General features: G+C 40.6%; 3 protein-coding genes across 3 annotated transcripts; 1 reads left to right on the top strand and 2 right to left on the bottom strand.

Moving 5' to 3' along the window:
- Positions 1 to 498: 498 nt before the first annotated feature.
- On the top strand, positions 499 to 4601 carry LOC109957676 (zona pellucida sperm-binding protein 3-like). The gene is made up of 8 exons (XM_020595760.1): positions 499 to 982; positions 1186 to 1301; positions 1420 to 1523; positions 1654 to 1831; positions 1967 to 2084; positions 2242 to 2327; positions 2484 to 2752; positions 3169 to 4601. The coding sequence occupies exons 1-8, from the start codon at positions 587 to 589 to the stop codon at positions 3297 to 3299; spliced, it is 1398 nt and encodes a 465-aa protein (XP_020451416.1). The 5' UTR covers positions 499 to 586; the 3' UTR covers positions 3300 to 4601.
- An 889-nt stretch (positions 4602 to 5490) lies between these two features.
- arl14 (ADP-ribosylation factor-like 14) lies at positions 5491 to 7093 on the bottom strand. The gene has a single exon (XM_020595762.1). The coding sequence runs from the start codon at positions 6961 to 6963 to the stop codon at positions 6358 to 6360; it is 606 nt and encodes a 201-aa protein (XP_020451418.1). The 5' UTR covers positions 6964 to 7093; the 3' UTR covers positions 5491 to 6357.
- Positions 7094 to 9994: 2901 nt separating this feature from the next.
- Positions 9995 to 11888, bottom strand: LOC109957730 (protein phosphatase 1L-like). Its single transcript, XM_020595860.1, has 2 exons — positions 11885 to 11888; positions 9995 to 11767 (listed from the first exon to the last, which is right to left on the bottom strand). Exons 1-2 carry the CDS (start codon positions 11886 to 11888, stop codon positions 11412 to 11414), a joined length of 360 nt encoding a protein of 119 aa, XP_020451516.1. The 3' UTR covers positions 9995 to 11411.
- Positions 11889 to 12789: the final 901 nt, after the last annotated feature.

Raw genomic sequence — 12789 nt, 5'->3', positions numbered from 1 at the left:
GGGACCATTTTCCAGCTCTGAGTACTTGTACTTGTGATACTTGAGGTACGTTTTCCTGTTTGTACTCAGATACTTTAGTTTAGTAACATTTTCACTGCATAACCATTGCTTTTAACAAAGTATTTTTACAGCATGATATTAGTAGTTTTACTTAAGTAAAGAACCTGAATACTTCCTCCAGCGTTGCATTTCTATTACCATACAGTATATTCCATTTATATTAGTGTCGATAGGCTAAAAAAAGACATTTTACAGCTGGTAAACAAAACGTGTATGCGGCTGTAGTGCCACCTAGTGGAATGTTTATAGCACATTCAGCTTACCAAAAAAAAACAAAACAAGCAAAAACCTTCTAATAGACATACAGTATATATGAAGTTGTCTAAATATGTTCATTAATTAGTAGCTTATGTTGACTAACATGTTAAAGAGGTTTGTGTCGACGCACTAAAACATAGTTATAATCAGTGGAATTCTGCACCCAGGTGTGTTTGAGTAGTTCAGGTCACCACAGATTACTTACAGCTGTGGTGGTAGGTTCAGATACTCCATCAGCCCTTCCGCACCTGGATGATCGAGCCCAAGAATGGACTGTAATCTGCAAATAGCCTCTTCTTGCTGGATTATCGTCCTTGTGTCGGTTTTCACGCTCACAGAAAACCGGTTAGTGTACAATCAAGCCTCGAGTGCAACAGATTTTAACACGTCGGGTAGGACCATCCGGCCCGAGGCGGTCAAACAGCAGCAAAGCGCGGAGCTCCTTGTGCGTCCTCGGCCTATTGTGGTCAGGTGTCACCCGCACTCGATGGAGGTTGTGGTGCAGGCTGACATGTTTGACACAGGCCTTCAGGTGGAGGGCAGACATCTGCGCCTGGGCTCGGATTCAGTGGGTGAGGAGGAGAGTGCATGCAGACCGTTCCCGTCAGGAGACGCTGAATTCACCATCAAGGCCCCCTTGATGGAGTGTGGAACTAAACTCTCAGTAAGCATCGAGTTGTTTTTTATGAGCTGCAGCTCAAGTGTAGTTGTAGAAACGTGTCTCTAATGTTTCAGCTGTTTGGCTGAATTCAGAAGGTGTTAATTTCTGATATGCTGTTAAAATGAGTGTTAGGTTAACTTAACCCAGCCTCGTTAGACTGCTTTGCTCTGTGCAACACGTTAAAGGGCTGATGTGTTCTCTTCCAGTCGACCAAACAGAAGATTATCTATTCTAATGTTTTGACCTACTCACCAGAACCTACATCCAGTGGCATTCTTAGACTGGGTGGAGCAACACTTCCAGTTGAATGCCATTATGAAAAGTAAGGCCTGCAAGGTTTGGTAAAGCAGTTTGGGTGAACTAATTTAATTCTTGCATTTGGCTTTATTGAACATTGATGCTAAGAACTGATCTTGAAATACTGCCATGATTGTTTTCAGGAGTTGCACTGTGGATGGAGTTTCTCTGCATCCTATCTGGGTTCCTTTTGTCTCCAGGTTCTCAGCAGATGATCAGATAGACTTCAGTCTGCAACTCATGACTGGTATTTAAAAGAGCATTGACAGTATCATTGTTTCCCCCTTCAGAAAAGTCTTGGGCATCATTAGTGATGCTACATAAGAACAGTCCATTTTGGAAATTAATTATTGAAAGGCTTCATCTCATCTTTGCAGATGATTGGCAGTTGGAGAGGGGATCTTATACATATTTCCTGGGTGACCCTATTCATTTGGAAGTGTCTACCATCAGCGGTAACCATGCACCTCTGCGAGTCTATGTCGACCGCTGTGTTGCCACAGCAACTCCTGATGCAGAAGCAGCCTTAAGATATGACTTTATTGCGAATTATGGGTGAGTTTAACTAAATCTTAAAACCCACAAACTACAACCACAGAATGAAAACTGATGTCATTCTAGTTTTGTCATTTCTTTGAACTTAAAGAACCTCCATTCTGAACATTTTGTTTTCCTTTGCTGGGAAATCAGATGTCTTGCTGAAGCTTACCTGACAAACTCCAGCTCCCATTTCCTTCCAAGAGTTGAGGAGAGCAAGCTGAGATTTCAGATAGATGCCTTTAAGTTCTATCAGGAGCCAAGCAATCAGGTCAGTTGCCTTTTTATGTTGGTGTTTTTCTGTGAAAGGTTTATTGACCAAAGTGTATGACGGTGTAAGGCTTGCATTAGTCACATTATTCCCATCAATATATGAGACCTATAAGAGCAGTCTGATTATATTCCACACCAAAATCTCTCTCCCACAGGTCTACATAACCTGCTATGTGAAGAGTGTTCCTGCCATATTATCTGTTAGCCCTCAAAACAGAGCCTGCTCTTTCATTGAGAAGAGGTGAGAAAATAAAGTTTGTACCTCTTGAATGCCATGTCATTAAAAATGTTGTTCTCACTAACAGAAAAACCTTCTATTTAACATTCGGTATGCCCCTTTGTTGTTCTCACATTTTTGCCAAAAGTGAATTCCCTTAATATAATTGCCTTCCTCCAGATGGAGGTCAGTTGATGGGAATGACTGGGCTTGTGAAAGCTGTGATGTCTCCTACCTGGTTGAGGATCATCTGTCCACTGTGCCTCCCAAAACTACTATAAGCACCGAAACCTCATCTAGCATGACTTCACAGGAAGGTTTAGTTCAGAATAGACCTAAGCAACCACCAGTCGATTACATCAGTGTGCGTCCGGGGTGGTACCAGAGCCAGCTCTACAAACCTCCTCATTCCTCTGCTGTGCTGAACAAAGGGCCAGAACACAGATCAGGTGAGTACAACAGATTTACTGAATTCTGGCTTTGTTTTATCTTCATGTAAGATCAGTGTACTCTGTGCCATTTTAAACTAACGTTTAATTTTCTGTTTTAGCAAAGTTATTTTCCTAACCCAAAACAAAATTCCCATATTAAGGGAATTATAATTGTGGGTCCTTTAATGCAGACTAAATGGTGAAGTCTAAGTGATTGTTTTATAGCCCTAATATTTGGTAACAACACAGTAAGACAGACTTTGATATTTCACATAACAATAGATTTTTAATTCAAAAGTAAAATTCTTGATATATTTTGGTGTACACCTGTTTATTTGTGCTCTAATTAGTGAAAGGTTCACTTTCAGCTGCACCTTTTTGTTTAATTGTTTTGTTTTGTTTTTAAATGAGACCCTGTATGGTTTCTTTTTCAGAGAGAATTACACAACTGGGGCCTCTTACTGTCCTCGTACACAGCAGATTTGCCACAAGACCATCAGATTCCAAAACACTATTTTCCACAGAACAACAACAGAGACAGAAGATTTCAGATTCTCAAAGATAACATGGTAATTTCACTGCTGTTGCATATGGGGCAAATAGTTTGAGCACAATTTAAAATGCTCGAATACTGAGCTCATCAACTGGAAAATAATCTCACTTGAACTAAAGTGTTGTTTTTTTTCCCTGTGGGACAGCACATTTTCCAAGTATGTTAAAAGATCACTTTGTTGCAGTTATTTTGTTCTTGTACAAATGGCAAACCTTTTTCCAACAAACTTTTTTTGTTATTGTTGCCTGTACAAGCACCGGTTTTCTCTGTTTGATATCTGATCTTTACAAAATGGAGCATCCTGTGGATCTGGATCCAACAATTTGATATGGCCTTGGCAAACAATTTAATTAGAATTGGGTTTTAAGCACTCAAGCTCATTAGCCCCCAAGCAACAGAAGTGGATGTCAAAGGGATGTGTTGTGTGTACTTGAACACACACAATGCATCTTTTTGACATCTACCATAAAACCAACTAATTTGAACTGAGGAGAAAGCAGATATGCTGTTAGGGAGCACTTTCCTCCATTACTACCCACAACCTACTCGTCATGTAGTCACATTGATTATTGTGACGGTCTATGATGTAATATAAAATGTTTGCTCTGTCATATCCAGTGAAGTGACAGTCACAGCTCTTGGTTGCAAAGGCATCCCTTTTGAAATTGTATTAAAATGTATACACTTAAGCATTTTTGGTCAGGTTATGTGTTTTGTGTTTAGAATAATAAAGATGCTTATTACTGGCTATTGAGTAGAAAATGTACCACTGATGTTTAGGTTGTGTTGTAGCAGTCTACCCAAAATCTCTGGCAGAGATCGAATCCAGGTTGACAGAGGCAGCACTTTGCACTTAAAATGTATTATATACTGTTCAGTCTAAATGGAGGAAGACCAAACCCTTGCAGCCTCTTAAGGAATGACCTGCCTTAACCCCAGAATAAATGCAAAGCATTATTAATATTGCAAATGGAAATTATTTGTGCTCTTGCCAGCTAGAACACTTAAGTTATTTGGGTTCAGTTGAGTCAGCACCTCGGACAGCGCCCCTCATTGTTTTCCCCCAGTGGGCGTGTTGAGCCCTGTCCGTGGTGCTGAAACGTCAACCCCGACTTCCTCAGGCTCCCTCACCCTCACAATTCATCAGAGGTCATGTCTCGGTGCTTCCGACAAGACTGGATGATTTCCTGGGCGCCTGTTTACTTTCATATCCAATGAACGAGCATTGTATAAAAGACTGTTTGTGATTTGCTAGACGGCATCAATGTACCTACTAAGTGCATAATAAATCTGAGGCACGTTGACATAGACTTGGACGCTGATGTCAAGCTTATTAGTAAGCTTGACATCAGCGTCCAAGTCTATTACCTTTTTCATATGCTGCAAAGGATGTACATGCACTTTCAGATGTCTGAGCAGCTCCAGGTGTAGGCTACTTTGCTAGTATTCTATGTGCGAATATGTGGATACTCGGTAGTTTTCTATGTGTGAATATCTGGACAGATGTTTGGTTTTGTCCTACAAATACTTTTGTCCTCTGAGCGTGCCCTGCGCTTATGGTGGCTCTGCGTCAGCCTTTCAACCAACGCATCTTTCAGCAGTTTGTCAACAACTGAGTCGTCACGCTACATCCTGCTTCCTAACCTTTTACCATTGAAGTTTCCTAGATCATTTTTCACTTTGAGAACAACTAGGATGTTTCTCTACAGATGCCAGATCCTAGTTTTGCTCGCTGGTTGCTTTCTCGTTCGCGCAGTTGTTTATTCCATCCGGAGGTGTGGACAGGACATTTGTCGGGATGACCAGATCTGCTGCGTGCAGGGAAACGATACAGCTGCCTTTACCTGTTGCAAGCAGTTCGTGGACAAGACTTACTACAACATTGCAATGGTCACACGTAAACTTTCTGGGGTTCTTATTTTGCTGCTTCTTTTTGCTGTGGGATACTTTGTCCAGAGAGTGTTGTGTTCCAGATCCAGGCAGCTAACCCCATCACACAACGGACACCCAGCTGTTGCCACATCTCAAGAAACGCTTATGGAGAGCTGTACACCGGATAGTTTGGTGGATCAATTTCCTACTTCTCAGCTGCCCACATACGACGAATGCAAACGTCTGCCAACATATGAAGAGACTGTGCGGGATCATGGGAGCAGAGGACGCCCAGAGTCTCCTTTGGGACAAGCTGTATGACTGGATATCAGGAGGATAAACTCGGAGTCTATAGCACTCACTGTATGTTCATTATTTGATTGTATTTTATATTAGTGGTGGTCAGGTATCGTTGCAGCATGAACTGTAGCCTATAGTTCAGTACAAGATATTTAGGGTTTTGTTTTGTTTTTTCACACGTTGCTCCATTTCTTCCAATGAATGAGCTTCCAAGTTTGGTTCCATTTTCTAATACGATGCGGCCAATATAACTAAATCATCTAATGCTTTATGGATCGGAAACGACTAATAAAAACAGCTTTAAGATTGCCAAGCCCCTTTGGCCACTGTACTGTATAACCTCGAGCAAAACACCTGTTCGGGAATGTTCTTGAAATAAAATCCATAATAACGTTTATCAATATGTAGTGCAAGTGTAGATTTGATGGCTGTTGGATTGAAAAAAAAGAATAAACGCCAACTAAAAACATTTTTCAGAACAAATGACCACTGTCACCAAAACCTGCAGTATACGTACTTATCTTTTACTTATCCCAGTAATGCTGTATCAGTGAGATGCTTTTGTGAAGCCATTAATGAACTTGCTGTACGAGATAATAGGCTTCCCTTTAATAATTGAAAGAAGATATGCATACACACCAATGGAAACATCTCTGCCGTTGTGCGTTTGTGGCACTCAGCAGTAGTTTTAATGTATCGTATCCTATTTCCTCCAGGTATTCACTCGCTCTTAGCTTACAAGATTCCAAATGGGATATGTGCATACAAATGACTGTATAAAAACAATGACTTAACCAAAAATGTTGTTTCTATAGTATTTTTATAATCATTTTTGGCACAAAGGGCTTTCGATTTGGAACAAACGTTTTTCAAAGTTAATTTGTAATATTGTCAGTGGTTAAAACCTGGTGCTCGCTTTCAGGTAGTTCACTGTTTCCTTGATATTGTCTTTCATGGCCCCAGAGTCTGATGGGAGTTTGACCATTTGGACCACTCGTCTGAAGGCTTCTTCGACTCCGACTCCTGTCTTTGCGGAGCAAGGCTGCACGAACCAGTCCCGAGTAGAGCAGAGCTTTGTCAGGTTGAACTTGTCCTTGATCTCAGTGACTGTCAGAGCTCCGTTCACATCCTGTTTGTTGGCGAGAAGAATCAGAGAACGGCCCCGCAAATGGCCACTTCTCAGCGTGTTTTCCAGCTCTTTGCGGGCCTCGTCCAGACGCTCCTTGTCAGAGCTGTCCACAACAAACACAACAGCTGCTGTCCCATGATGGAAACTCTTCCAGTACTCGCGCATCTTCGTCTGACCACCAACATCCCACATCGTTAAGGCGATGTTTTTCTTGTTCTTTCTTGCCTCGAACATTTCCACATTGAAGCCGATGGTAGGGACCGTGCTCACAGACGCGTTGTGCTTCATTTTGTAGAGGAGAGTCGATTTTCCAGCGTTGTCCAGGCCCAGAAGGAGAACTCGTGCCTCTGGTTGCTTAGATCCTCGCTGGCCCATGGCACCTTGAAGAGAGAGGCAGCTCAAATGATAGTCACATCTTCCACTTGGTCCCACTTTTCATATCGTGTTTGCCAAGTGCGTTGGCCTGAGTTTAATAGATAAGCCATTACCTACACTCGCCGATAAGGCACCACACTATGGGGCAAAGTTTGGGAGATCCTTTGTTTATACATTCTGTAGCTAAGTGGAGTCATACACTGTTGTTGCCACTGTACTATAAATTAAGCTGACAGTCATTTTACTATTCTAGTTACAAAAACGAGCACCATTTGGGCGTTTTAATCATATGTTAAAGGATCGTGGTAACATCGATCATTCGTTCCACAACACAGTGCATAGTGATAGTCAACATGTAGTCATAATGCACAGTACAAGCACATAACGTAATATATCCAAGAAAACTTTCCATAAAACCAGCGTTGGTCTCTGCTGTATAAAGAAAACAAGAAATTGGTATTTGATATCAACATATAAATTAACTCAACATAACGGAGACACCGTCTTTAAAAATGTGAAATGGCAGATGGATGTTAGAACCTTCGGCAACAGTTTCACCTTCACCAAACCTTCAGGAGTTTCCACAACCTCTCATAAGACCAAGAAATAAACTGGGAAATAAGTCTGCTTCATCTGAGACATTCGTCAAACATTCAATCCCAAAAGTGGGTCAGTATTGAACTCCAGACCATCACATTCAAACTACCATCAATACAAAAAAACATTTTTACAGTATGATATTGCATATATGGGTAAAATGGATTATAAAAAGTAGGACTGAGTCAAATAGAATGGGAGGTGGGGAAGTCGATCAGCAATTTGATGTATTTTCCATTTTTGCACAGTCGTTTTACAAACAACAAAGAGAAGGCTGGTGTTGGTGTCTAACTCTCACGGGCTTATAGATCTGTTCCGTGTTTTTGTAGTTTACAATTGCTTTAAAGAACAATATCTCCATACGTGTGGCTCATGGAACTCTTCAAGTCTGACAATGTCTCACACAGACTAAATCAATAAATGTCAGTAATCAGTCCAACCAACTATTCCATGTCGCCTAGAAGATGTAAATCCTCCTTGGAACACCTTAGCCCGGGAGGGGGTCCTGGCACAGAAAGTGCGTCCAGGCACGGGATACGTGGTTTAATTCCATGGACGGATTCGTTTCCATTGCTCATAACAATGTAATTTTTCTTTTCACCTTCGAGTCAGTTGTTCTCCTGGCTTCACCCACACGCCCCCGGTTGGATTGTCCATTACGTACACCAGCCCCCCGGTGTAACAGCGGCTCTGTGGCCATGAATGTGCTGTTATCTTGTCCGGTGCGCTGGTAGAACACTGGAGACATACTGACTGACTGGGCACCTTCTTCTGAATGCGGACGACGGAGGCTGGAGTAGAACATACGTCGGTTCTCTGATACAGGTCTCCTGCGCCAATGCGCTGGAAAATCACCCTCGCTTCTATAGATTGTTTGGAGCCATGTTGTCCCATGTTGTAACTTCAATTCAAAAATACGACTTAGGATTCAGTGGAAATAAAAATATAAATTATATTCCTGCTTATTTAAGTATTGGCAAAATGGCGAGTTTCTTCCACTGCTGCCTGTTCGCGCTTGTCTCACTCATAAAGTACCGAATCCGTTTACAATTGGCTAAGAAGCTCTGGTACAGCGGCAGTGTTGACGCACTATGGTTATTAGACACCTAAATGCATTTGAATCGGTCAAAGCTATTTTGAGTTTCTCCACCTGTTACAGACCGTCACCAATCCTGGCAAGAGCCAGCGCTTCCCGGCAGCGCACGCCCCTCCTGCGGCCTGCAGTGGGGTTTAATTTCCATGCAGTTGCCTCGTGACCCAGCGTGCACATCCCAGAGACACCGAGAAGACACAATGTCTCACCCGCCAACAGAATGAGGCTAGGGGATAAAAGCGTGACAACACGTCAACACAGATTCAAAGCATCAAACGGGAAGGAAACTAGCAACCGTAGTTAGTCCATTACTCCGCATCTATTGAACCATTTCAGCAGCCAGTGGTGTGAAAATGCACTTAAAAGTTTTGTTCGGTAAATAAAGTATAGTATAAGTGGTAAAATGAAATTATTTCAATTAGAAATGTATACCTGTACTGCTGAGAACCCTGTTTAAAAAGATCTTCTGAGTGTATCTTGCACTAATTAAGCATTAAGCATGCTGCACACTTCCTAAAGACCACAATGAAATACCAGGCCTTTGAGATAATAAAGGGGGAGGAAGATGTTGTTTAATACTTATGGTTTAGATACAGAAAACCTTTCACTTTTTTTTTTACACTGAGCATCAGCTCAACATGCGTGAATCATCAACTGCTTCTCAAATAAAAGTGATGGGGATCTATTTCATTGTAAACCTGTTTATGCAAGAACAAAAATGAATATACTGTACAGTATACTGAAGTGGCAATCTGCCAGAAGGAGAGAACTCAAATAAGGCATTGGGTAAACTTAATTAAAAAGGCTTTTCTCACATGAGGAAAAGGTCATGACACAGTGACAGTAGCTGAAGTTAAAACAGTAGTAAATAAAGTATGGTTTATTGTAACTTTTCTTGACAGGTCCTTGTTGACGATGATTGGTTGTATTGCTTCAAGAGTATATATTTCTAGCTACTAGCATTCCAGCTGCGGCTGTACAGCTCATGAAAGGTCATCATTTTCTCATGGCAGCAGCCATGTTTTGTGTGCTTCCCAGGTCAAAGGCAGCCACTAAAGTCTATGGATGCGTGTGTACAGTATGTACTTTGCTCATAAACATGGATAAGCCAAAGCACATGCCCAGATACGGATTGTGTAACACCAGTGATGAAACAGTTCGCATTAGCTTCATTTGTTGTACCAAGAGAATGAGGTCAGAACTAAATCAGGTTCTAGGCCTATACAACACTGGTGTTACTGAGGAGATAGTTTCAATCAGCTGATATGTAAAGGATGCATCATTTCAAAAAATAAACATCTGAAAAGTGCTTTTTTTTCTGAACTGTTTTGTTTGTGTGCATGTGTTACAAGTTTAAATGTCATTGGAAACTGAGTATCACTCCTCTCCAGCAAAAATGAAAAATTGCTGTCATTTTTTTCTCCTTTTACAAAAGAGTGGTTGTAATCTTTTTCTTTACAACTATTTTCACTGTAAGAAAAATCTGAAAACAACTGAAATGTCTCAAGCACATCACTAGTCAGTTACATCATGCTGAAGACAGTCTAAGAGGTTGCAGAAGATGTGCATTTAGTCATACTTTGGTAAATCATATCTTTGGAGCACACTGCGCATATAAATAATGGAGAAGTAGAATGCATCTAATCAGTTTATTATATCTGGTTCAAAACAATGCATTGTAAAGTTCAAAGTAAAAATAACATTAAGTAAAATCAAAATTACTTAAAGGGTTTTAAATCTCACTTACTGTATGTCAAACCTTTCTAGGGAAGAGGATTAGGGCCACGGCTAAAAATTTGAGTTCCGACTTTAAACTCAGACTTTTGACTTTAAGCTTAAAGAATTCTGAGATTAGAGTCAGAACTCAAATTTTTTTTTTTTTTTTTTTTTTTTTTTTTTTTTTTTTACAGTGGCCCTAATCCTCTTTCATAGCCTTTTGTAATCCATCTCAGCAGTTATACCTGCTTTAAAATGCACAGTCTCCTTTTTAAGATTGTTTTAATTTAAATAAGTGTGAGCAGGGTGCAGATAAAACAATAAATTAACTGCAACCCACAGATCTGTAACAGTAGTTGTGATTGGTTAGACTCCTGCCAACACAGCAGTGAGCCAACTGGAGCTCCTGCTCACTTTTAGATTCCAATTTACCTCACCTCTCAAGTTTAGAGGGTCTGAGTGCTCGAGAGTTACATTTTCGGTCTGGATCCACTGATGTTTGTTTTTATGTTTCAGTAGTATGTCCAGGTCAACAATAAAAAAGACACGTTATTTTAGGGCATCGTCAAATTGCAGCAAGCAGGGTGATGTTTTCAGAATTTTCCTGTAGCTGCACAGTAATTCTCGAGTAGGCACTAGCTGGAGCCTCCAGTGGCACTATACTAGTCACGTGCATATACAGTAAAGTGTAGCAAATCAGTCACAGTCTAATGTGCTAGTTAAAAGAAAATCTGTTTCATATTTGTTTGTCCTTAGTTTATGCATCTTTACAGTTGGAGAACATCTGGATTTTAAGGTAGTCTAGTAGATGACTACTCGGTTGACATTGTGTTAAAATGCCCTTATCTCAACCAAAAATGTAAAAACAAAACAAAATGTTATGTCACCTTTTTGCATGTGTGTGTCTGTGTGTGTGCGCATTTGTCAGAAGTACAGTACTCAGCATTCATATTCTCTGTCCTGTCCTCTGTGTTTGCTTCTCCATCCAGAAGATGGGACAATCATAGGAAAAACTGACCACAATGTCAGCTCTAAACATCACCTATTCCCCAGCCTTACTGTTCCCCCCAGCTCCACTTTTGAACTTGACCACCATGACGGTGATGTTGTCGGGGCAGCCGCGGTAGAAAGACTGGAGGACGATGCTCTTGGCACCAAAGTGAGGCTCATCCAGACGTTCACGGACAAAGCGAACAGCCTCTTCATTACTGAAGGCGTCCCATAAACCGTCGGAGGCCAGGATCATGAACTCTGGCTGCAGTTTGTCCAGGTCAAACGTCATAATATCAGGGTCGGGGATGACAACATTGAGGTTTTTCAGTGGGTAGTCCCCTAGGGAGCGGGACATAGCTAGGATTCCCTGGACTCTCCAAGAGCCATTAAAACTGATGAAACCTCCTGAAAGTGAAGAAAACAAACATTTTTTGAACTTAAGCACATTCTGATGATATATTCAGAAGTGTTCCTAATGTTCTGACCCTCTCATGCATGTAGCTGGGGAGGACAAGAAGAGACCCATCTGAATATAATGTGGTCCATTACAACACCACCTCAACCGACCTCAATAATAAACATATAACTGAATTTATACATTTGTGACAATTTCACCAAAAAGTAAAACACTGTGAGAATCATAAACACAGATGTTAAAGCGGAAGTGTTGCAATGAATTTCATACAATTGTACAGACGTACCTAATAAAGTGACTGGTGAGTGTATATTTGTTTGCCTACAGTTTGACACAGAAAAGACAAGATGTGCCAAAGGAGCTGATGCTGAAAAATACTGTTAAAACTATAGTCATTTGATCTGATAAATACTTAATTTAATCACACAGTTTAGGACTCTGCACTGATACTGTGCTATATTTAACACAATGCTTTTCCTGAATAAACCAACAGATGGCAACAAAGGACACCAAATTCAACCAGGGAGAAGGGCCTTGCAGGTACACGCTGTGATACTTTTGCTCTTTTGCTCCAGGCTCTTAACTTACATAGTGGACAAAAGGTAACTGTCAATTACCTAATCAATTTAATTTTTTATTTTTTTTTAACAGCATCATTAAGCAAAAAAAAACAAACAAAAAAAAAACAGTTGGTGCATAATTTAGAATGTTTGTTACAGTATTTAGCAGATGCTTTTGTCCAAAGCGACTTTCAAAATCAAAATAATACAATTGTTTGTTTACCATTTGTCTAATTCATTTCTTTTATTTGCATTTTATGGCATTTATCTTTATATACTTCTGACTTCCCCAGGGAACCCCGTGTTTCACATCACAACACTAAGAACTGTGGTAAAGTCTGCAAAATGCCAACTTATTGGAAATGAGGGCTCAAAATAGAGGTAAGAGAGTCCTTATGTTGTTGCTCCTTTACATATCTCAACCAAAAATGTAAAAACAAAACAAAATGTTA

This window comes from Monopterus albus, unplaced genomic scaffold, assembly GCF_001952655.1.
Source record: "Monopterus albus unplaced genomic scaffold, M_albus_1.0 scaffold28.1, whole genome shotgun sequence".
Lineage (NCBI taxonomy): Eukaryota > Metazoa > Chordata > Actinopteri > Synbranchiformes > Synbranchidae > Monopterus > Monopterus albus.
The sequence above is the reverse complement of the archived record's forward strand: the minus strand, read 5'-3'. Positions and strand labels throughout refer to the sequence as shown.

Bases quoted from the DNA above. Each gene is read 5' to 3' on its own strand.
- LOC109957676 (XM_020595760.1), top strand. From the start codon at position 587: ATGGACTGTAATCTGCAAATAGCCTCTTCTTGCTGGATTATCGTCCTT. The intron at 1,832-1,966 runs GTGAGTTTAACT...CTGGGAAATCAG, and splicing joins GACTTTATTGCGAATTATGG to ATGTCTTGCTGAAGCTTACC. The intron at 2,753-3,168 runs GTGAGTACAACA...TTTCTTTTTCAG, and splicing joins AGGGCCAGAACACAGATCAG to AGAGAATTACACAACTGGGG.
- arl14 (XM_020595762.1), bottom strand. From the start codon at position 6,963: ATGGGCCAGCGAGGATCTAAGCAACCAGAGGCACGAGTTCTCCTTCTG.